The 23661-nt window shown below is 52.6% G+C and overlaps 5 protein-coding genes across 5 annotated transcripts; 3 read left to right on the top strand and 2 right to left on the bottom strand.

Annotated features, from left to right (window-relative positions):
* Positions 1-923: 923 nt before the first annotated feature.
* N0V89_010278 (uncharacterized protein) lies at positions 924-1364 on the top strand (the record flags this gene model as incomplete). Its single annotated transcript, XM_056219022.1, has 1 exon — positions 924-1364. One exon carries the CDS (start codon positions 924-926, stop codon positions 1362-1364), a length of 441 nt encoding a protein of 146 aa, XP_056066149.1.
* A 5111-nt stretch (positions 1365-6475) lies between these two features.
* Positions 6476-8008, top strand: N0V89_010277 (uncharacterized protein; the record flags this gene model as incomplete). The annotated part of the gene is made up of 1 exon (XM_056219021.1): positions 6476-8008. One exon carries the CDS (start codon positions 6476-6478, stop codon positions 8006-8008), a length of 1533 nt encoding a protein of 510 aa, XP_056066148.1.
* Positions 8009-8409: 401 nt separating this feature from the next.
* On the bottom strand, positions 8410-16690 carry GCN1 (translational activator of GCN4; the record flags this gene model as incomplete). The annotated part of the gene is made up of 7 exons (XM_056219020.1): positions 8410-8917; positions 8976-10590; positions 10622-13411; positions 13456-13650; positions 13697-14375; positions 14424-16516; positions 16564-16690. 7 exons carry the CDS (start codon positions 16688-16690, stop codon positions 8410-8412), a joined length of 8007 nt encoding a protein of 2668 aa, XP_056066147.1.
* A 355-nt stretch (positions 16691-17045) lies between these two features.
* N0V89_010275 (uncharacterized protein) lies at positions 17046-21796 on the top strand (the record flags this gene model as incomplete). Its single annotated transcript, XM_056219019.1, has 5 exons — positions 17046-17790; positions 17926-18658; positions 18706-19361; positions 19414-19738; positions 19786-21796. The coding sequence occupies 5 exons, from the start codon at positions 17046-17048 to the stop codon at positions 21794-21796; spliced, it is 4470 nt and encodes a 1489-aa protein (XP_056066146.1).
* Positions 21797-22175: 379 nt separating this feature from the next.
* On the bottom strand, positions 22176-23592 carry N0V89_010274 (uncharacterized protein; the record flags this gene model as incomplete). Its single annotated transcript, XM_056219018.1, has 2 exons — positions 22176-22864; positions 22929-23592. The coding sequence occupies 2 exons, from the start codon at positions 23590-23592 to the stop codon at positions 22176-22178; spliced, it is 1353 nt and encodes a 450-aa protein (XP_056066145.1).
* Positions 23593-23661: the final 69 nt, after the last annotated feature.

Below are 23661 nucleotides of genomic sequence, written 5' to 3'. Positions count from 1 at the left end.
ATCTAGAATGGCCCCTGGTCACGATAACAGCCCCAGCCTCGCGTAAACCGTAGGTAGGACCAAGCATATACTAGAAACGAGGAAACAGCGAATACCCTTCTTATCGACTTCTTACTATAAAGACTCCCCACTGGCTATCGTATGGTACAGTGCAAGCCTAGCATCGGATTCGATCACGTTCTTCAAATATGGCCTTGTTCGCACTTACAAGCCTCTTGACTGTAGTGACAGCATCCCCATCTCTATCATTACTTGCCAGGAACAACCCGCCCCAACCACCATGTGTCTACCCTTACACCAAATTCGTCTACTCGGGATGTTTTGCAGACAGTGTCGCAAGTCGCGCACTCCCATTCACAGCCGACCTCGAGTTCAACAACGCTACAGTTGAGCAGTGTACCGCTTACTGTAAAGGCAACAACTACCGATACGCAGGGCTTGAGTATCATGGTAAGCTCAACGCCAACGGCACTCATAATGGGCTGACCAGTGCCAGGGCAATGTTTCTGCGGGACCAGCGTGTCAGCTGCTGCGGCTCCTGAAGCGGAGTGCAATCTCCCTTGCAATGGTATAGCAGCTCATTCTCCTCGCCCCTCATCATTGCTGATACATGCAGGTGACTCGACCCAAGCCTGTGGAGGAGAAGACAGTGTATCCATCTACCAAGATCCCACCTTCACTGATGCAGACGACATCGCAATCTCATCAGAGTTCCTGTCCCTCGGTTGCTACACCGAAGGCGACAGTGGCCGCTCACTCGACTATTCGCAATGGAGCTACCTCAACATCTCAGCAATGACAACCGAGACGTGCCTCGACGCTTGCGGTACGAAAGGCTTCCCGTTCGCAGGCACCGAATTCGGACGAGAGTGCTACTGCGGTGTTGTTCTAGGCAACGGCACTATTCCTACTGACTCTACTCAATGCTCGACCCCATGCTCGGGAAACAGCACGCAATATTGCGGTGGCGCCGATCGCTTGTCGCTCTACGTAGCGAAGAACCTGGAGTCGACCGAGCCGTGCGGTCCCCCCGTCATCTCATCGTCAAGCATCCAATCATCTACGCCAACCCCGCCGTCGTCTTCTATGCCGTTTTCAAGTTCGACCTTGAGCACCTCGTCGCCCACTCCTACCTCTTCATCTTCCAGCATCCCGTCACCCTCAAGCAAAACCACCTCCTCCCTCACACCTTCCCCCACCTCCTCAAAGCCCTCCTCATCTTCCATTTACACGCATACCACAACGTCCAAATGCCTAGGATACTACTGCCCCAAAACCACCACGAAAACCTCATCCCCAATTCCAACGAAAAAAACCACCTCAACCTCGTGCAAGACAACGCTAAAGTCGACTCTAAAACCTAGCTCGTCGACCAAAAAATCGACGTTGAAGACAACGTCTTCTTGCACGACCACTCCAAAGACCACAGCTAAAAGCACGGCCAAGACGACGTCGAGTAGGAAGTACGGCGGATGGTAGGCGTTGGATTGAGATGGAATGGGAGAAGCGTTGCTGTAGCGGTGTTTACTTTCGCAACGATGACTTGAATCGTGCACGTCGATACTTGAATCTATCTCAAAAAATAATAAGGCCTGGTCCAAGACTCTTCGCCATGCGTACCTATCACCATCCAATTTTGTTATCTTGTTGTATGTATTGTTAATGTTGTCAAGAATGCATGGAGGATGTGTGGAGTTTCTTGGATCCTACGATAGGCGGCGTGGATACCAAAAGTACTAGCACCACCCCAATAGTACAAGTAGCATGGTACACTTAGCGAGTCAATTATCCCCCATTGCGCACAAACACATGTACTGACTGCTCCCCGCCAACGCGAAAAAAAACCAAAAACATACAACAGCGGGTATTCGCTGCTGGTCACCCACGCAACTACTAATCCGCCGGTACACTGCTTATATATGGCTGAGCGGACGGGAAGCCTAGTTCTCTCTGCTCCACTCGCCACTCAGACCGCTAAAAACACCCTTTCCGGAAAACCGGTCACTGGGTGAATACACCGTGAACCGTTAGATTCATCAGTTTCGGAATTCCCGCGAGCCTGGATCTATACGCACGTACAGCGTACATAATACCACCTGCACAAGTGCGAAGAGCCGCGAATTATATGATGCTATTAGCCGCTTTGCTTAGCCAGCCGCCCACTGGCAGAGATTTGCTGAGGCGCCCTTCAACTCGTATGCGAAGCAGTATAAGCCTGCCTGCCAACCCGGAACACGTGTCAGTCTGCTTGAAAAGATAAACGGCTGGGCGGACAGACAAGACAAGCAATATGTCTTCTGGCTACACGGCCTAGCAGGTAAGGGCAAGTCAACAGTCGCGCGGACGGTTGCGCACAGGTACCACAACACGCAGCGTCTCGCAGCCAGCTTCTTTTTCTCACGCGACGGCGAAGACGACATCGGCCACGCAGGCTATGAGGCCACCAGACGAGCGGGTTTTGTAAGCAAGGCTGAGCAACAAACTCGCAGCGCTCTCAACCAGAGATATGCAGAGAGGTCGAATCGCGATTAGCGTGAGAACTACGCTGAGACAGACTGTCTGATTGGCTTCAGGCGCGCTTGACAACACCAGGAACTTCAAGGCTCTCACGAACCCAATTACTAATCCGCCCATACGCTGTCTACCACTGAGCGGACAGGAAGCCTATGATTTTCCCAATCATATACTACAAAAGTCTTCAACTCAACTGGATTCATATTACCCACGGCAAAAAGGCACAAGACCGTACATAGAGTCAACATTGGTACAAGAAGGGACCGAAAACATGCAGAAGCAGGTAGCTTGCTGGACTAACATACACAGCCCCAGCCCAACCAACCTCTAAGCGTCCCAACGCTCCCAAAGAAGAACCACGAATACTACAAAAAGCTCGCGTGCGGCCGCCCATTTCCTCCCAAGGAATACTTCACTCCACTTCGTAACAAAGTGCCCGAGACCGGTGATGAAGATCTGTCGCTGACACACTGTTCTGAGGTCTGAAACGAGTGAAGGTACCTGTTGAGATTGCGCGGAGTTAGCAAAGCTAATGCGGGGCGACTTTTATGGTCAGATTGCTAGATTGTCATCACTGGCCGAAGCCTCAGATCGTAACAAAGTGCCCGTAGGCTTCTTCATTCCACCCGCCTTCAAGAAGTTCCAACACTGTTCCCCCAACAACTAAGGTATACGATTGCGGCATCCTTGCTCGTGGTCGCAGGCCTAGCAGCGTGCTAGTCGTGTTCGTCAGGGATGGATCGTGCCGCGAGGAGTGGATGGGATGCGCGCACGCCGACGAGCTGGTGCTGTGCTCGAAGAGCTGGATCGTCGAGTCAGTGTGGACGCTGTAGTTATGTTAGCAGAGAATGGAGATGGAAGAGAAGGTGACTCACAGCAAGCTTCACGTTACTGCGGTTGTGCTTGTGCCGAGACGGTCTGCCAGATGCAGTAGCCCGGGTTTGAGTTGCTGAATTGGGATCGAAGACCATTAAGGTGAGAGTGGTGAATCCGAGAGATTCAAATGCGAGGTAGAAGAGTCACGATGCAGGCCAAAGAGCATGTGGCGAAGAGGGCAGTGTATGAAGGGTCGAAGTGGTTGGAAGTGGAAAAAGGTGAGTGTAGGAGAGATGGACGGTAGAGGGCGAAGTGCAGCTTCATATAGTGCAGAGAACACTGCCAGCTCTCTCCTTCCTCTCCTCAAAAGGCCGCCCTTAGAGGTTGCCCGTTCGCAGGTGCAGGCACAGACTTACTTTCCAAAGAGGGTGCAGTCGCGGATTGTTGCACGTGGCAGCTATGGCCAGCCTAGGCTGCCCAGTTGGCAAGGACATTGGACTTTAGGTCGCTCTTGAATAGCAAGACCAAGTTTTTGGAAGGTTCACGACGGCTAACTCGAAACAGTACCACAACAGACGCGCAGGAGACTAAGTTTTCAGTGTCCTCCGGTCGTTCTTTATTCATGGGCTAACATATTCGTTGATAATTACAATTTTACAGGCCGCTTAAGAGGAATTCCAGTATATTCGTTGTCACTGGTCGTGTTCTACAGGCACGAGAAACGTGGAATATCTCCAGATTATCCTTTGGTGCATCCGGACAATCCAATCTTTGGACATTGTTCGACTGCATGCCAGTCCGCCGTTTCTCCCTGCCATTGCTACTCATCAGGTTGTCCCATGCTACGTGCACATCTTGTAGAAACACTGTCTGGAGTTTGATCACCCTAGAGCCCTTTCAATTTTCTGACGGCCTTCCCTCCCAGCGCCGGCACCCGCCCATCTAAGCAGCGATCGCAGATCCAGCATGCATACTCCCCCACCAGAAGACTGTGTCACTATTCTGCATTTCCCGCTCGAATTTCTTATCGCGAAAAAAATGTTGAAACTCGGTGTCGAGGATTTGACCCCTGGTTCTGACGCACCATACCCACGCCGACTACCCGCGATGCTATTTCCTAGCAGAATAAGGCTTGATGTAGAGAGCTTGAGCAGGGTATAATAAACTACGCAAGGCACAGTGTGTCTCCTGCCCAGCCTCAGAACCTTCGCAGCAGCCGCACGAAATACAACTACAGGATTACTTCTGCTCAAGTCCGTACAAGATCCTTGAACGCCGTAACACAACAGTAATCACCGCCCACAAACCATCACTCAATAAGTCCTAACGATGATTCTAAAGATTACTTCTATCAGATATTACAATTTAACCCTAATCCTACTATGCACATCCCCCTATCTCAGGTAAAACAGGTTGCCTTCTCGCCAGATGGTAAGCAGCTAGCATCCGCATCAGACGATGGGACAATACGGCTCTGGGACGTCAGATTTGGGGAGCTACGACGGATACTTAAGGGTCATTCAGGCCAGGTGTGTAATGTAGCCTTCTTGTCAGACGGTAAGCAGCTAGCATCTGCATCCAGCGACAAGACAGTGCGGCTTTGGCACGTTGAATCTAGGGGACATTAAATTTCATCCTTCCATGTCTGCCTACATCATGCTAGGCCTCAGCAGCTTAGCCGCCATCGCTAAGGCCTTTATGTACCAAGGTAGCGTCGGATATGTTGAGGTACGCAGTGAAACAAAGAACGCAACGTGAAAGCTACGGTTGGTGCCGTACAGCCTGCCACAGATCTGCAGGATTCAGGAGTCTGTTTCGATGGTGTATTGGCGAGGGTGGTCGCTTTTCAGATTGCCTCGAAACTGTTTCCGGTCTCCAGTGAACAAAATGGCAAAAAAGAAGTAGCAGCTGGGCTATAACCAGCTTCACGACTTTTGACGGAACGGACAAGTGAACTAGTTTCCAGTGTCTCATGGTTGTATGTAAAAGGAATACCTATCTGCCGCGCGCAGGGCCTATATTCGGCCATGGCGCAGGTTCTACTGTGGATAGCTAGCGGTATTGTATACGGGATCTTGTCATAGTCGGTGTGGCATAGTTGTGCTGCTAATATAACCTGATCTGTTTCCCGTTCCCGGTTACGGTCCCTCGAAAGATGGCGAGGTGGAGAGGAAAACTAGTTTTCAGTGTCCTATGGTCGTATGTGAAAGAAAGTAAGGTTTTGTCCTATTATATAGTAGTGCCAAAAGATTTTACGGCTTTGCTGCAGAAGTCGTACACGCTCACGTTCTTAGCGCCTCTCACCTTCGTCGTGCTTATGGGATGGGAAGCCTTGTTGTCTCGTGACCGCTCACCACAAATATTATGTACAACATTATAGCTGCACATGGCACAAAGAAGGGAGACGCAGACGGAAGGAGCTATGAAAGCCGAAGAGCCCTGGACTTATATCTCTGAGTACCTGGCGGTCGACAGAACAAGCCTTCGTATTTTCCCAGCCGCCCTTGCAGGTGAGTTCTGGGCGCCAATCGTCGAGGCCCACTCCTGAGCTTATGGGTGGCTGCTAGAGCAGGCTGACGTGGTGCTATATTTCCATGCACGCCCCTCTGCCAATCAGCACCATAGCGATTACCCCCACCAACACAGCTTCCCAGCAACACATTGAGACCTAGCTACAACGTGGCACGCCGCAGCTATTCTCGACCTAATTCATACATAATATGCTAAGAAACGAAGATTCGAGTTGTGGAGCCACAACTTTGAAGGGAAGTCAAATCTGAAGCGGCAGCAAAGTATCGCGTGGCACAGCATGTGAGTCATGGAGTATACCGCTCTCGACACATCGCAAAGGCAGACACGACTTCTCCATCTCCACCCTGGTAAGCCTGGAGACTACCTGGCCTGTCACTTCAGCACCACGTCGCTTGATGATAAGAGCGCGGAATACGAAGCATTGTCGTGCGTCTGGGGTGAGCGTACGGAGAAGCATGCCGTGCACATCGGAGGATGTCTGGTCCCGGTTACAGACAATCTTTGGTATGCGCTAGAAGGCCTACGTTACTCAGATAAACCCCGGGTATTGTGGGTTTACGCATTATGCATTAACCAATCTAATTTGGTTGAGCGATCAGAACAACTGTCCCATATGCACTCAATCTATACTCAGGCTTCCAACGTGGCAATATGGCTTGGCGATTTGGGCTGGCCTGGAAAATACATCAAGTCCGTTTTCAAGTTCTTCAAGGAGTTCGCGACAGGTCTTACCGCTGAAGGAATAGTCCCGTCATATGCGCATCTGGTCGACGCCTGGCCTGACGACCTCTATATCGAAAACATTGAGGAAGTCGACGTAGAATCACTCGACGGCGAAAATGCTCGTGAGATTGTGGGATTGACCGTCGGTCTAAGGTCTTTCATAAGGCACTGTTGGTTTGAACGGACATGGACCGTGCAAGAGTTCTTCCTGGCCCAAAAATCGATTTTCTATTGCGGCGGACACACCTTCGACGGAGGCGCCTTCATGCAGTTCATGTCGCATCTTACGAAGCATGACCGCTTCTGCTGTGCGGTTGACTTGCCTATCAAATTTCAGATCTATATCTCGAATGCTTGCTCGACCATGGAGGCCTTTCAACATCTCAAGACGTTTCGTAGCAGCCTCCTGGAGTGCATTGGGTCCTTTCGACACAGGAAGGCAACAGATCCGCGAGACAAAATTTATGGCCTCCTGGGACTTGGTGCGAGTGACACGAAAGATCTTATTCAGCCTGACTATACTCTCTCTGTGGAACAGGTGTACGAAAACTTCGTCGTATCACTTCTCGATCGTACGAAGCATCTCGACGTCTTCAGCCATGTCAGAACCGAGCGCCAGCCGAACTTTAATTTACCGTCTTTCGTGCCAGATTGGACAATGGACCTGAGCGAAATATACTGGCCAGAACAAAGAGCTTGGTCAAAGCAGTGGTGCCTTCTCGATGTTTATGATGCTTGTCATGGGAGTAAGGTTGATTTTAAAGCACAACCAGGAGCCCTCTCAATCCGGGGCAAGATTATAGACGTGATAAGAACGGTGGCTACCCAAGACCTCGGCGGTTCCCAGAGACAACGTGGGGTCTCAACATCTGATGCCATCGATGAGTGGCTGAAGATAGCGAACGTACCACCCCAAGAAGAGGACCCTGGACTGGCTAAACGTGAGTCCTTCTGGGTAGCAATGTGCGCAGGTATCGAAAGAAATTCGAATGCTTCTCCGGAAGATTTCAATGATTTCAATGAAATGCAGCCTACACAAAAATATTCGGATATCTTCCATCGGCTGAGCGGTATCGAGACGGATCTCCATGAAGGATACGAGGAGACTCTCAGAAAAATACCGGAAACCAAAGAGGCCGGGGCAGTCGTCATACCAGACCCTTACAGGCCCATAAACATGAGCGTAGGGCTCGCTCACAGGAATCGAAGAGTCATGGGTACAAGAGACGGACGGGTGGGTTTAGCACCCAAGCATGCGAGACAAGGCGACGTCGTTGCAGTGTTGACAGGAGGTCGAGTTCCATTCATATTGAGACCAGAGGAACACCATTATACTATTGTTGGGGACGCCTACGTTCACGGTATCATGGATGGCGAGGCTCTCCAGGCAGGTGAAGAGCTCGAGTATATAGAGCTGCATTGATCGGCATGGAGGAAACAATTTGATATCCCTCTTATCAAAGAACTGGAGAGACAGCCCCAGTGCAAAAGGTTGCTGAAAAACCACTCAGAATACACAACAGACTACTTGCAACAGTACCATGACACACAGCGGGCCGGGCAGGAGAACTAGTTCTCGGTGTCCTAGGGTCGTATGCGAGAGAATAACTTTCAACTCGATACATGACCTCACGAATTCAAATCACTAGTCTGCTCACACTCTCCTGTACACAGCAGAACATACACCTCGAATACACACGCACCCACTTTTGAAACGCGATAAAATCAGCAATATACACCCTATACGCCCGCTAAATGCCCACCCATTTTCCCATCCCATCCCACTGTTCCTCCTTTTCCTTTCCTTCATATACACCCCACCCTCTACTGCGCAAAAACATCACCCAACTCCACCATCCCCACACTCCACACCTCCCTTTCATCCTCCACCTCATCACTACTAAGTCCCAATCCGCCCTCCCCGCCCTCCGCCTCTCTCCTCTCCCTCGCTTGACCAGCGAGTCTCAAAGCAACCCTCTTGAAATAGTCGCCCATAGAGCGCTGGGGACCCGGTCCTAGGTCCTTCCCGTGCGCTTGCATGTACTTATCGAATACCGCAGCTTCTTCGTCGACGACGCTAAAGAGCGCTAGGAAGGCCGCTTCCGCGGCTAGCTTAACAGGGATAACCGGATCGCGCACGGAAGCGAAGATGGGCGGTGTGAGGAGGGGGATGTGCGGGCGTACGAGATCGTTGTGTGTGCGCGCTATGGTGCGCAGAACCACGAGGGATAGGCGCCGTGTGTCGCTTGGGTTGCCGGGAGCTACTACAGGGGCGAGCGCCTCGAAGAGGGGTTTGGTATGGTCGTATGATTTGGCGGCGCGCTCGAGGAGTCTGGATGCGGGGTTAGTAGGGTAGTAAGGGAATAGAAAGAAGATGAGGGAGGACGTACAGGTATTTGCCTGATGCCAGGACGGCGTTGTCGCGCACAATGTCCTGCGAAGAAGCGATGCCCTTGGAGATTGTGTCTACGGTCTCGTCGGGGAAGTTGTCGATTAGTGCGTCAGGCGAGTCGAGCAAGACTGCATTGAGGGCGAGAATCGACGCCTTGCTGAAGTGCGTAGTCAATATACGGGTCTTGATCAGTCCCGCGGCAGTCTCCACTGGTAGGACACCAATAAGCGCACCAAGGAGACGAGAGTTGGTGATAGCCATTGCATCACCCTCGTCCCCGACATCTGTATCGATCAAACCGAGAATGGCATTCCTGCTCGTCTCGTTCATGGATTTGCCGGCTTTGCTGACCACCTCGAAGAGTGCCTTGAGCATAGCGGCCTTGACTGCTTGGTCGGCTGTCTTGGAACCCGTGACCAGCTCCGCAATCAGGGGATCCACCCTAGGTGTGAGCTTGATCAACGTACCCAACGCCTTAGCCGCACGTGCCCGAAGAACATCGGAAGACGTATCGGCCAGAGACTTGGCGAAAGTTCGTTGCAGCTGTGGCAAGAAAGGCTTGAGGAACGTGGGAATCTTTTCGAGCAAATTGTTGAGAGTGAGCAGGATAGCGGCTTTGACTTCTGTGGAGCGTTCGGTGACCACACGAATAAGGGGACCGGTGATCTGCGTGACGAAAGGCTGGAGAGCCTTCGCGTCGGTGCGGTCGATGATGTCTGAAATTGCAAGGGCGGCTTGGGTTCGCTGGTCGGTGGATCCGTTCATGAGACCTTGCAAGAAGATCGGCAAAATGGCACTGATACCTTTTGGCAGTGAGAAACCAGGAAGATTGTGGCCTGCAACGCCGGCTTGTTGCAATGATTGCCGCGTGGAGATGACGAGAGACTCCATTTCCTCTTTGCGTAACTGTTTGGTGAGAGCGCTGAGCGCAGTCCAAGCTGCCTTGACGACTTCCTTGTCGCGGTCGTCGAAGGAGACGAGTAGGACGCGAATGAGGTCGGGATAGTAACGAGAGAAATCCACCTCGGTTTCTTCGAAAAACTTGGCAAGGTGGTAGTCGGCCTTTGCGCGCCTGTGTTCATCATCGTGCTTCATCAATGTCAACATGACGCTCATGGCCGTATTAAGACCATCGAACTCGTCCACTGAAAGCAGTACAGCGTCGAAGGCATCTTCTAGCTCTTGCCTAAGATTATCATCCTTGCACCTAATGACGTTGTCCATGATCGTGTTGAGAACGTTGGGCAAACGTCTAGCCATGGCGTTGCTAGCGACCTCAGCAAGAGATGCGATAGCCCGGGCGTTGAAACCGGACATCGGTGATTTGAGCAACGTCGGCAAGAGATTTGGTAGAATGACGTTCGACCGCGCATTGTCTGTGAGTAAAGTAAGAAGCGCAGAGAGAGCATTTTGCGCATCATCCTCGCTGCGAAGGAGAGCCAATAGGTGGGGCAGAACCTGATCGATGGCCCTCTTGCCGAGAATCTCTTGCAAGGCATCGAAAGCTTCAGCAGCTGCTTCACGAACCTCGGCATTAGGATCGACAAGGGCGGATCGTACAACTTGAATAAGAGTCTTCTCGTAGTCTTCAAGTTGCTCCGGCGTGGCGGCTGCTATCAACTCCCCTCAGCGCCATGCAAATACCCTGCTTGGCATCCGTGTCAGTAGTTTGCAAGCCTTCTTCCAATGTAGGCAACAAAGTCGCGAGTACACCGTCTCCAGCCTTGCGGATAAGTTCTCCAAGCGCGTTGCCAGCAATAACCTTTTGGTCCATGTTTGAGCTGGCCAGACGGCGGATGATGAGCTGGGTAAGGGTTGGGATGATCTCGCGTAGGGTACGTGGAGTGGCGACAAGTGCCTTCCAGACGTTGATGGCAGCGGATCGTACAAGTCCGGAGATATCGTTGCGGCAGATGTACAGAGCCGAGAGGACCTTGTCCCGCTTCTCCTCTCCAAGAACGTCCAACAACGACTGCCCTGCTTCTTTGGCACCTTCTTCAACCTCATCATCTTCTGCCTTGCCGCTGATACCAGTGAGATTAAAGAGCAAGTCTCCCACGAGCTCGACGGAACTGAGACGGATGCGGTGGCTGTCATCCGCAAGACCACGCTCGAGTTCGGGCAGCAGCAGGTCAATGGCCTTAGTAGCAAAGTTCTTGACGAGCAGTCGGCCACGCAACGCAGTTTCGCGGATGGACTCCACATCATCCGCAAGTCCTCCAAGAATAGGCGGAATGATCTTGCTGAGGTAGTTTGCAAAGCTGTTGCCGAAGCAAGCGGGCAAGAAGATGAAGAGCGACATGAAACCTTCCCGCACCGATGGCTTGCTGCTCGAAACGTTCTGCAAGATGCTTGGGAGAGTTTCTTCCAAGCGACCTGTCCCCAATCCGGCAAGCACTTCGGACAACGCTTGAGCGGATCCGAGGCGGTCGCCTGCTCCGGTGTCGGACTTGAGGGTCGCCATGAGGCTGGGAATGAGATCGGGCAGCGCATCCTCTCCAAGCTTCTCCATGAGGGAACCCAAGGCTTTCGATGCCGTTGCGCGAGTGGTTGGTACAGGGTCGACAATGGCAACACGCAGACCGGCGACCAAGATAGGGAGATGCGCGATGAGATCTTTGCGCTCTGTAAGATGGGCAAGACTGCCGATAATCTGTGCTGCTTTGCGCTTGGTCGCAGAGCGGTCGCCCAAACCTCGCTCCAGAATGCGCACGACGAGAGCAAGAGACGGCGCATCCAAGTAATGCGCGAATTGAATCTTGATGAGAGCGTCGAGAGCAGTATCTGTATGCTTGGTCGGGTCGCTGAGCGCTTTTAGCAAGATGCTGACAACACTCTTGACTTCGGGGTTACTAATGACTTCACCGAAGCGTTGCAAACTGCGGTTAGCAGAATTGCGCACTTCCTTGTGACTATCAGTCAAGACTGTGGTAAGTGGCGGGATGATGTCAGGCAGACTCAAGGCGAGCTGTTGCGGATCGAGATATGCCATGGCTCCTAGTGAGTCGCAAGCACCCTTCTTGCTTCGCCACTGGTCATCATCAAGGCCATCTAAGAGGGTCGGCAAGACTTGCTTGACACCGAAGGAGCTAAGTGTCGAGAAGCAAGTTTTCGCGGCATCCAAACAGGCCTCTCTCACATCCGCACTCGAGTCGCCGAATCCAGCCAGCAATTGTGGAACTAGCTGAATGACATAGGGCTCAAATACGCGACCCAGGATGAGAGAGAACAGCTCGAAAGCGAGGAAGGCACCTTGACGCTGGTGGACCTCCTTCTTGTTCTCCGTGGCGCTGCGTAGCGTTGACATGATACGATACTCCTTGATGATGCTTATGCCCTTGCCACTAACGATTCCAGCGAGACCGTAGGCGGCACCACGCTGAGCGGGATACTTCTTAGACTGCAACAGCTGCTCCAACATCTGCTCAACGTACGTCTGCAATTCTTGCTCAGACGTCCGTACTAATGGTGGCAAACATTGTGCGACAGCGTATTGCACTGACTCGGATGGTGTGCTCAGGGTTGCCAATAAGCGCTGTACAACTTTGGGAACACGTTTGTCGCCCTTCTTCAGATGTCTTCCCAAAGCACCGTAAAGAATGATAACGGCCTCGTTGACTTGGTCGTACATTTCCGATTTCCGGTCCGGGTCCTCCAATGCAGATTCGAACAACTCCATCAATTGCTCTACTTTAGACTGAGCTTTTTCGGTGATGACGGATGTGGCAGCTTCGATCATTTCGTCGCGAACCGTAGCACTCTTGTCACCGAGAGGACCATCGTAAACCATGAATCGTAAGAAGTCGACAAGATCTTCATCTTTAAATGAAGACTTCATCTCTTTATATGCAAGTGCGATACCATCTCGTGATTCCCATGGGTCGCGCAGGTCAACCTTGCGCGGCATGCCGTACTCGTCACGCTCGGGCATCCGCGGCTTAGCTTTCTCCTTATACGATTCTTGGAGGGTCTTAAGAGTCTCATGGAATATTGCCGGATAGTGAGACACTGTCTCGCCGATAGAGCGTGCTGCTGCCCGTCGTAGTTGTTTGTCCAACGAATCCAGGTATGGTATGGTTTTGGCCGCAACGTCGGCATTCACTTGCAGCTCGTTATCCTCCCAAATTGTGCGGGCTAACTCAACATTTTCCTCGACATCATCATGACAAGCAAGCCAAACCTCTTCGCTGAAAGGTTGATCGTTCATGTCGAGTTCCGCGTCGATTGCTTGTAACACTGTTGTCCGTACAGCGACCTCTGGCACTATAATCCCCTTTAGCAGTGCTGTCAGTTCCTCGTCTGTGATATTTGCAGCCAGACCACGAGCCAAGTCCATGATGCAGTCTTTGATTAATTTGTAGTGTTGGTTGTAATGTTGCATAGAAGCTATTAAGGTCTCGATAAGTTGCTTGCGTGGAAGTCGGTTGTCGGTACCTGGAAATATGAGCCAGATAACATGAAAGGTGCGATTGACGTACAAGAGTTTGTATGGAATGATATGAATTCAATGGCCAATATCAACTGTTCATCAGCTTCTTCAGGGTCTGCACGGCCTATGCCTCCCTTCTCGAGGACGAGGAAGATAAGAGGAAAGCAGTAGGCCAGGGACACAGCGTCTAAAGGTCGTTGATCGCTCAGGAAGCGAAGGCGATAAAGCACTCGAGTGATCATATCTGTAATGGGTGAGCCCTGGCTATGTTAAAGGATTGTGTGATTTACCTCCTAGGTTTTCCGCTTCATACTCCGCCGGTAGCTGGATCGAGCCAATGGTCCTCAACGTGGCAATTCCGACGAATGGTCTAAAGGGGCCTAGGCGGGAGGAAGCTCGCTCGGAAAGTTTGATATATGCAGTCGCGGGCAGATCTCCGAGTAATAGGCCAGCACCAGCACGGATAGCTTGGATGAGAAAATTGACCGCGGGACCCATCCACTGTTCTGCTTCAGTAGGCGGACCGGTTGCCAAACTTCGAATTATCCCAACACCACGTCTCATTTTCTGCTCAACAGCTGCGACTTCTTTCCGGATGGTAGCTTCCTTGGCCAACTGAGCTTTGACTTTGGCCTGCTCGTCAGCAGTGAGTTTCTTGGTTTGACCGGTTTTCTGCGCCAATTGCGCCCTCAGCTCCTCTTCCCATTTCAAGGTGTCATAGTCTTTGGTATTCTTATCGATTGTAACGGGAGCCTTCTTTGAAAGGACATCGATGTATGCGGTGCCTTCTGGTGTCCGGAAGATGGCAGCTTCGGTAGGACCGACAGACTCCAGCTGTTGTGCGTCGAGGTCTCCGCTGAACTGGTCTACGATGACTGGTAATGCAACTTCCGGGGCAACAAACGCTAGATCAGTATATGCGCTGTATGCAGCTTGAATGATGGACGGGAATGAATTGTTCTCCTGGTCCTATACCCTGGTCAGTTCCGCAATCTAAGAGCCATCCGTGTCACCTACCATCGTGGCGCTATTAATGAGCTCGACACACTCTTGCAACTTGTCTTTGACCAATCGTCCCGGATCGACGCCCATTCGTAGGGAAAGATCGATCCAGGAGACTCGGGGCATGAGTTCGGGTCTCGCTAGTAGAAGAAGGCTGACGCTTTGTTCTCGCAGATGTTCAGCGTCTATGCTTGCGTCGTGCTTTTTCACAGAATCTTGGGAAAGACAAATTGAAGCAAGAACGTTGTACAACTCGCTGACCCCGGATTTCGAAGCGACCGCCGCACTCTCTTTGTCGCCTGACTCGTCCGACTTGTACCATGACCACAGTCCAGCTATAATGACGCTACTGATCTGGCTGGGTGCCTGTACGTAAGCCTTCTCCAGGACCAATTTAGCAGCTGCTTTGGCTTTGGTCGAGACACCTTGTGCGACTATGAAGAATATGAAAGCATGTGCCCACGCTTCACGTGCCTCAATGGGTGTACGTTCTTCAAGAAGCCAAGGCGAGACAGCAGTCAGAGCACGCAAGGCGATCTCGACGTCCTCTTCAGTATTGAGCTTGGAGTAGACGCGTGGATTGAGCAGAAACGAAGGTTTAGGCTTTATTGCGAAAGACTGAGCAACAACATCAGACTTCTTGTAAATTCCGTTGAGTGTAGCATCGCCAGAAGACTGGACTCTGCTTGCTAAGAGAGCGGTCACATAGTGTCCCACCGTTACCAGTCCGCTTTGAGTAGCTGGGACAGGATTGGCATTGGCCTCTTGCCAGATCTCTACCAATTTTGGGAGCGAAGCTTGGTAGAAAGAGATAACATCCTTTCTTTCTAGTTGCTGAGGGGTTAGATCCCACAATAGGTCCGCGGTGCGAAGGGCCCAAAGTCGCCGAATCGGAACGCGCTTGTCAGCCATTCCTTTGATGAAGGCATCTGATATGGATTTCTCCATAACGACACCATTTGCCAGACCGAATTTCAGATGCTTTGTTAGGGCAGCCACTTCGGCGACCACAGCGGCTTCGTTCGGTTCCTTGAGAGCTACTGGCGCAATCGCAATAGGAATCTTCTGCGATGACGCGGCGGACTCCGGGAGCGCGCTCAACATTTGGGCGTGAAGCACCTTTTGATCGACTCCACTGATTTTACCCTGCTTCAGCGGGTTCAAGACTTCATCTGTAATTTTGCCTATTGCTGAATCGCTACGGGACCGCGAAGCGAGTGCTTGGAACGTGCGAAGGGCCCCCGCGCGAATGCTAGGGTTTGTTGACTTGACATTCGAAAGGAGTGGTTTAAGCAGGTTGCCGAGAAGCACGTCGGAGAGGTCCATGTCTTTGGGCAGAGCTAATACCATGGGCGTAACGATGTCGTTCAACACCACCTCTGGTGCGCGGAGGAGTGCCTTTTCGATTGGAGGAATGACCTCCTTTCGCAGCTCTTCCAGTGTCGCGAAGCTGTCGAAGAAGTCGTGGAAAGCGTGCGATATATGGTCGGGCAACTGGGTCCGTGATCCGACAATCTCTCGCACGTAGAAAGTATAGTATTCCTGTTTGCGGGCTTCTATCAGAGGCTTAACGGTCGATAGGCGTGATGAGACGCCGGCAATGGCACCGAGGAGGACGGCATTTCCAGCCGTGGACGATGCACCCTTGGCCGCAAGAGTAGTGACCAACTTGCCAAGCGCATCTTCTCCGATGTCCTTCGCGCGGAACAGGGGACGCAATGCTCGGCGTGTCGAAACAAGGGCGGAATGGTGGACGCGCGCACCTCGTCTCTTATCCTCAATGCTCATGCATAGCTCCAGCACTCTTGCGAGGGCAAGCGCGACGTCTAACCCATGTTTTGCCCATTGATCCGGCACGTTTGCGAAATGTTGCAAGAGGACCGAGCACCAGTCTATCAATACAGTAACATTGCTCAATGCCAGGCTTTTTTTCTGCGATTCTCTCTTCAGAAATTCGACGACTGCGGAGAGCACCAAATTGCCATGCGTGCTACTGATCAGGGATCGGAGGACTTGTTCGACGGCTCGTCTCGAATCGCTGTCGTCGTAGAGGGGATATGTCTCGAAGAGGAGCTCGAGGAGGATTTTGAGGTCCGGGGGCAGGAGGGCTGCGAAACAATCAGCACTCGTATCGTCATGCACCGTTGTCACGCACAATCGTCTTCTACCTGATGCTGCAGGCCCGACAGCTCATGGATACGGCGCTTTGTGGAGCTGGTCACGAGTCCGCGGCGCAGCTCCTCGCGGTCCAGGTGTTGCGCACTCTCCCCATTGACTGCCATCGTGTTACTCCATGCGACGGCGGGGTTTGGCGGGGTGAGTTTGAGCTTCAAATTTGAGGTTCCTGGGCGCACGACGTAAACGTCCGGCGGAGGAAACTTTTGCCGAGTCGCTAGCGCACCCGGCGACAGCACACGGCGGCGCCCTCCACGACCCATCGACGCCCTTTTCGTCCCTGGCCTATCCGTCTCTTGTGCACGCCCCAATGCGTTTCACCCACAGACCCGGATCCGCCAACCTCGATCTAGCCAGAGATCAAGCACCCTGGTTCTCTATACGGAGCCCGACCTGAGTGCACATCCTGCCTCCGCCTGCCACTTGCTTGCTGCCACCAAGAGAGGACTGGTCTCGTGACCGATGGCCCCAAACAAGAAAAAGAAGAAGGCTGCCGGTAATCCTGCTCGTGGATTCGCTACTACATCCATAGCGAGCAAGCCCAAGCAGGAAAGGCCCGCCGCCACCGAAGACGAACCCAGTCCACCCAAAAAGGAGGAAGGTCCAGTAGTCGAGCCGACTTCCCAGGTCTCTTCTACTGCTGCTCCTACTCCGGCATCTGTTGCTCAGAAGGTCGAACAGACCCCAGAGGAACTGGAAGCTCAGCTGGAACGCGATGAACTTCAGCTGCTGGTTGAGAAGCATGCGCCTAAGGTCCGACGAGAGTCTCGTAGACAGGCGACGAAGCTTCAAACAGACCGCAGAGTACTTCGCGCTGCCGCCGAGTCTCTCACTACGCATGATTGGCTTTCCAAGGACGTCACAGACATCATCATTTCGCTAGCCCAAACCGAGTCGAAAGACTCTAATCGCAGACAAGGACAGCAATCCTTGCTCAAGGTTTTATCTGAAGAAGATGCCACTTCTAGACTGTGGATGCTTGATCTGACATTGCGCGACATGGGTTTCTCGCCCACTCACATAGAGCCTGTTCTCCGTTGGCTTTGTGCCAACGTTGCTTCTGTCGACAGCACAGCTAGCGTATGGGGTCTACAGGAAGCTCTTGAGTGGCTTGCTTTGGATCACTGTGACGGTCATTCGCTCTCTTACGACGAGCCAAAGAGGGCACGTCCAGTAGCGGGTGCTTCCCCAACTTCATCGCGACCTGGTAAGTCGTGCTCGTGCATATCCGCTTTGGTCATCATGACTCATCATGACGGCGTTTGGTTTGCGCTCGCTGATGCTGTATACTGGCTGTTGTTACGTTCGGTTCCATTTCCAAGCTGACGATTCGATCTTTCAGGAACTCCTGTGCCGGAGACCCCTACGGCCACTACGGGGAGTAGTGTTGGTTCTGAAAATGAATCATCACGAGCCCCAAGTCCAGGGCTACGCGGAGGAGAAGCTCGAGCCCCACCACCGGAACCCGAAGGAGTTGACGTAGCTGTTAGCGACTTGGACAGTGACCTGGAGCCGGATCAGTTGGTCCCCACGTATATTAAGATAAAGGGAAAATTGTTCGAAATCGACCCTGACACCGTTGAAGCAAAGTCCCGGAAGCAGGGCAAGGGTAGGAAATCCGGAAATGGTAAACCAGCAAGTGTAGCACAGCCTCCTGTGGTCCGAAAGTTACTGTCGCAGTTGCAGCAATTGGAGTCGGATGCGCTCTTTGACGAGATTGAAGCAGAAGCGCAATGGCCAAACAAGCGGGCTGAAATTGCCCAGAAGATGGCAGCAGAGAGACAGCTGCAACCGACCGTTCCGAAAACGCCCAAGCCTATTAGAACAGAGAATGGAGTGTCCAATCGGCCTAAGATTCCGTCTTGGAAAAAGCCGGAGCCAGCTACACGTACAGAAGAAGCGAATGAAGACGAGGAGGTGTTCCTAGGCGATATGTTCTCAGCTGTACCAGATGAAGCCCCGAAAGGCGATGGTATAAAGGCGAACGATGCTAACGATAATGTAATTTTACGCGATTTTGGCAAGCAGAGCGGTATTAACCCACGGAGGGTTCTGGAAGAAGCCATCCGTGCAAGGTATGCACGAACACGCATAACTTGGTCCAACCTGCTAAATACTTTAGGGACCCTGGTGCTCGCCTTTCATACAAGCAAATCTCTCCTACGACCTACTCTTGCCGGCATAGTATGACTGTGCTCTGGTCTAAAGACCAGGACCTTGAATATGACACTGAAATCGTCGGCGTGACTTGTAACGTATCTGGCCGTCGATCCACGTTCGAGGCCACCGACGTTGCTACCGTCTCCGTGGAGCAGAGCGAGGGCTTTATATCGACGGTAGCACTGTTCAGCATATTCGCTGCTTCCGCTAAGGAAGAGAAAGTTTACCTACGCCTTCCACCTGCGTGGAGGGACCTTTACCGAGACCTGCTCGATAGCCGCAGGTCTCGCATTGATGCTTCCGACCGTGAAAGAATTAGATACTTTCGGTCCCTTGTGCAAGATCAATTGGAAGAGGAAGAGACAGAAGGCGTCGTACTTACCAGTCGTTTTAGAGCGCGTAATCAGGCTGCAACCAGTTCAAGCTCGTCCGCATCGGGACAGATCACGCCTCCACAGACATTTGACAGTCTTAGGGAATTGTGGTATAGAAAGGCCTCCACAAATTCGTTTCAGTATATGCTTGCGGGTCGGACTACTTTGCCCGTGTTTGCCTATCGGGAGTTGATCCTTTCCACAATTGATAAGCATCAAGTCACCATAGTGTGCGGTGAAACGGGTGCGTTCTCTCAGAGCTGATAAGCAGGTGTACATTCATTGACCAAGTCCAGGATGCGGAAAGAGTACCCAGATACCCTCCTTTCTTCTTGAGCACGAGCTGTCTCAGGGAAAGCCCTGTAAGATATTTTGTACGGAACCTAGACGAATTTCGGCTATTTCTCTAGCTCAGCGTGTGAGCGATGAGCTAGGAGAAGGACCCAAAGACGTCGGAACGATTCGCTCTTTAGTCGGTTACGCGATTCGATTGGAGTCCAAGACAACACCTCAAACAAGGCTCGTCTTTGCCACTGTGGGTGTAGTTTTGCGTATGTTGGAATCGGCGAACAACCTCAACGAAGTCACGCACTTGATCATTGATGAAGTTCACGAGCGAAGGTATGCATACCAGGATCTGATGAACTTGCGAAGCTGATAAGGTGTAGCATCGACACCGACTTTCTACTCATCATTCTCCGTTCACTCATGCTCACTCGTCCAGAGCTGAAAGTCATTCTTATGAGTGCTACTGTTGACGCGAATCGCTTTTCGAACTACCTCAATGGGGCACCGGTGCTTAATGTCCCCGGAAGGACGTTCCCTGTTCAGACCAAGTACCTTGAGGATGCAATTGAGCTGACACACTACGCTGCAGCACCAAACAACAAGATCTTCAACGGCTCAGACAGCGACGATGACGACCAGAACCCCTCTGAGAAGTCATCCAGCCCGAACACCTTGACGAGCTACAGCGTTGCCACTCGGAATGTACTGGCCGAGTATGACGAGTATGCGATCGACTATGAACTGATCATACGACTCATGGAAGCAGTTGCATATGATCCGCAGCTCGCCAAGTACAGCAGCGCAATCTTGTGCTTCTTGCCAGGTATTGCTGAGATTCGCCAGCTGAACGACCTACTGGTCGCTCATCCTTCCTTTGATAACAGCTGGCTCATATACCCTCTTCATTCCACCATCTCCAGCGAAGAGCAGCAAGCAGCCTTTGTGATCCCACCTCCAGGCATGAGGAAGATCGTTATCGCTACGAACATCGCGGAGACAGGTGTCACCATACCAGATATTACGTGTGTCATCGATACCGGCAAGCACAAGGAGATGCGCTTCGACGAGCGCAGACAGCTATCTCGTCTAACGCAGTCATTCATCTCACGTGCAAACGCAAAGCAACGACGAGGTCGCGCAGGCCGTGTGCAAGAAGGCTTGTGTTTCCACCTGTTCACCAAGTATCGACATGACAGCCTCATGGTGGACCAGCAGACACCTGAAATGCTTCGGCTGTCATTGCAGGACCTCGTTATGCGTACCAAGATCTGTAAACTCGGTGACATAGAGAAGACACTTTCCGAAGCCCTTGATCCCCCTTCATCACGAAACATTCGCCGCGCGATCGATGCGCTCATCGAAGTCGATGCTCTCACACCTAGCGAGGACCTCACACCTCTCGGAAGCCAAATCGCAAAATTACCGCTAGATGCTCATCTCGGCAAGCTAGTCCTCCTATCAGCGATATTCAGCTGCGTCGACGCAGCCATCACCATCGCAGCCATCCTCTCCTCCAAATCCCCCTTCCTAACCCCCTTCGGCGCAAAGCAACGCGCCGACGCCGCACGCTGGGCCTTCAAAAAAGGCGACTCCGACCTCCTAACTACATACAACGCCTACAACGCCTGGAAAAATGTATGTACAACAGCCGGCCGTTCAGAAGCGCAATTCTGCCACAAGAACTTCCTCAGCGCTCCAAACCTGTCCAACATCGAAGACCTGAAAGCGCAATTACTCTCTTCCCTTGTGGAAGCCGGCTTCATATCCATGACCCCGGAGGAGCGCAGGGCACTATCCCGCTACCGCAGCACCTCCCGCCATCGCACCTTCGTCGCCATCCCGCCCACCTACGATACCCATTCCGCAAACGACATCCTCGTCAACGCCGTCGTCGGCATGGCTTTCTACCCCAAGATCCTCACCCGCGATGGCAAAGGCTGGCGCAACATTTCCAACGCGCAGTCCGTCTCGCTCGCACCTACCTCCGTCAACAAAGCCTCCTCCATTAATCCTTCAACTGCGAAGTATCTGAGCTACTACCACATCATGCAGTCGAGCAATAAATTCTACAATGCCCATTCCACTAGCATCGTCTACCCGCTTCCGCTCATCCTGATGGCGGCGGCGGATGTCGAGTTCAAGCTGCATGCTGGTGTGGTTGCGATGCCGGGGAATACGCTGAGGTTTGCGGTTAGGGAGTGGCGGGCTGCGGTTGCGCTTAAGGTGCTTAGGCGGCGTGTGAAGGAGGTGCTGCAGGGGGCGTGGAAGAACCCTAGCCGGGGTTTGAGTGGGAGGGAGAAGGAGTGGTTAGGGTTGTTTTTCAGGGTATTTCAAGAAAGATGGGAGAGGGAGGAGAGGATTAGGGAGAGGAGTGGGGCGAAGGGGAAGTGAGATGCGTCGTGCGAGCTGAAAAATGCGGGAGAGGTGTGTTTAGAGATACCTTTAGACATTAGCTTTTAGGCACCCTAGTCGGTGATCTTGGCATCGGTCGTAGGTTTAATAGGCATGGTATGCATCTGCATTTACACTATTACTCTTACAGCATCTATAGCCGTCTGCCTCCCGCATTAGAGTGATACCAGCAATGATTGAAAAGATCAAACTTCAAACTGAAAGAAACGCCGTTTTGTAGATAAGAAATCAAGTTCCGGGTATCATCCCAAGGCGCCAGCCTACCCGAACGCAAATGCCGTAATAATCCCAACGCCGAAAATGCAAGTACCGCCGAAGCGGGGGAGGCCGAAGTCGACCTTCGCAACAACATGAGAAATCAAAGGTCACCCAGCTCAAGCACATCATCCAGGACGGCATCCAAGTCCTCGATATCCTTAACGCTGCCACCCTGCCACGTTAACTCTTCGTCAATGTCCATTGGGTCCCCATCGAGGTTCACTTCGCCGTATGGAGCGCTGCTCTTCCCCACCCCATTGACCCCGTTCGTCAAACTCTTACTCCTACTGCCAGAAGCAGGCAAATATATCTCCTCCATGCCCGGTGTATCCAGAAACCTCGAATGCGTAATCTCTCCAGCGAGAATGGGTATTTGCCCGAGGTAGCTGTCGCCAATCTCCAATGCTAGCCGCAAATCTTCCATACACAGTAACTTCCTTTTCCGCCTCTCTTCTACTTCCACGGGCAGTTCGCCTCCCCCAACCCGCGCCATCTCCCCCCGTGCAACTTTCCCTTCTTCCCATTCTACGCGCTTCTTGTACTCTGCCGTGCGCACGTAGCCGGGCCCATTCACGTGCACCAAGGCAAAGAAATTGGACAGGGCTTCTTTGATGTAGTTTTCCGTCGCGATGTTGAGTAGCTCGGCGCAGTCGGGGGTGTGGCCCTGCGGCAGGCCGGATTCGTAGCAGATGGGAAGTAAGCGTAGTGAGATTGTGGGGGCGGTGGGGAATTCGTGCGTCTCGGTGAAGAGGGGTGCGGTGTAGCGTTTGCGGATTTCGAGGTCCCAGTCTGGTAACATTGTCAGTATGCATAATAATAAATGGGTTATTGTGAGCGAAATCATTCGACATACTCGTCTTGCCATATCCGCCCGCCTGCGCTGCAGGCCCCGCTTCCGGCAATTTCACCCTCCTCGCCTCATGATACTCCATCATCATGCCGCCCACCGGATCCACAGGCGCAAAATCAAACGCCCCACCCCCACCCTGGTGTATTGTCTTCAAGCGCTTGCGCTCCCGCCGCGAAATCTGCATAACCTCCTGCTTCAGCCGCTTCTCGCTCTCGTCGCCCGTCCCCTTGGGCATACTGCTCGCAACCTTATCCGAGCTAGACACCCAGCTCGCGATGCCCGCCTCGGGCGCATCCCGGAAGACATTCGCATACAGCCCCATGACAAGCGCATTGTGCGCTCTTTCCAATGCGCCGCGGGCCAGGCCTGCCTTCGCTGATTCGTTTTCCGCCCGCGCGAAGATCGCATCTAGCCGCGCGCTCAGCTCCTCCTGGTTGAGATTCCCCAGCAAGAAAGACGACAGTGAGGTCTTGTACGTGGTCCAGTCTGCGTCGCTGATGGCCGACTTGACAGCGGTGTAGAGCGGCTCGATGTCGATGCGGGGAGCGCGCGGGGCGCTAGGCTTGGAGGCCGACTTGAGCGGGATCGAGAGGTCGGGCAGCGTCTTGGAGGACATGACGGGCGTCGTCGACATGTCCATGTCATGCAGCAAGTTGGTGCCTGCCATGTTGGGCGGTTTTGATGTCTAAAGTCGGAGGAGATGGGATGGAACGCGCGTGAGGAGCAGCCGCGGCCG

The sequence above is a fragment of the Didymosphaeria variabile genome, assembly GCF_027946475.1.
Source record: "Didymosphaeria variabile strain IMI 356815 chromosome Unknown scaffold_8, whole genome shotgun sequence".
In the NCBI taxonomy this organism is placed as follows: domain Eukaryota; kingdom Fungi; phylum Ascomycota; class Dothideomycetes; order Pleosporales; family Didymosphaeriaceae; genus Didymosphaeria; species Didymosphaeria variabile.
Note: the sequence above shows the minus strand (reverse complement) of the source record. Positions and strands in the feature narration are given on the sequence as shown.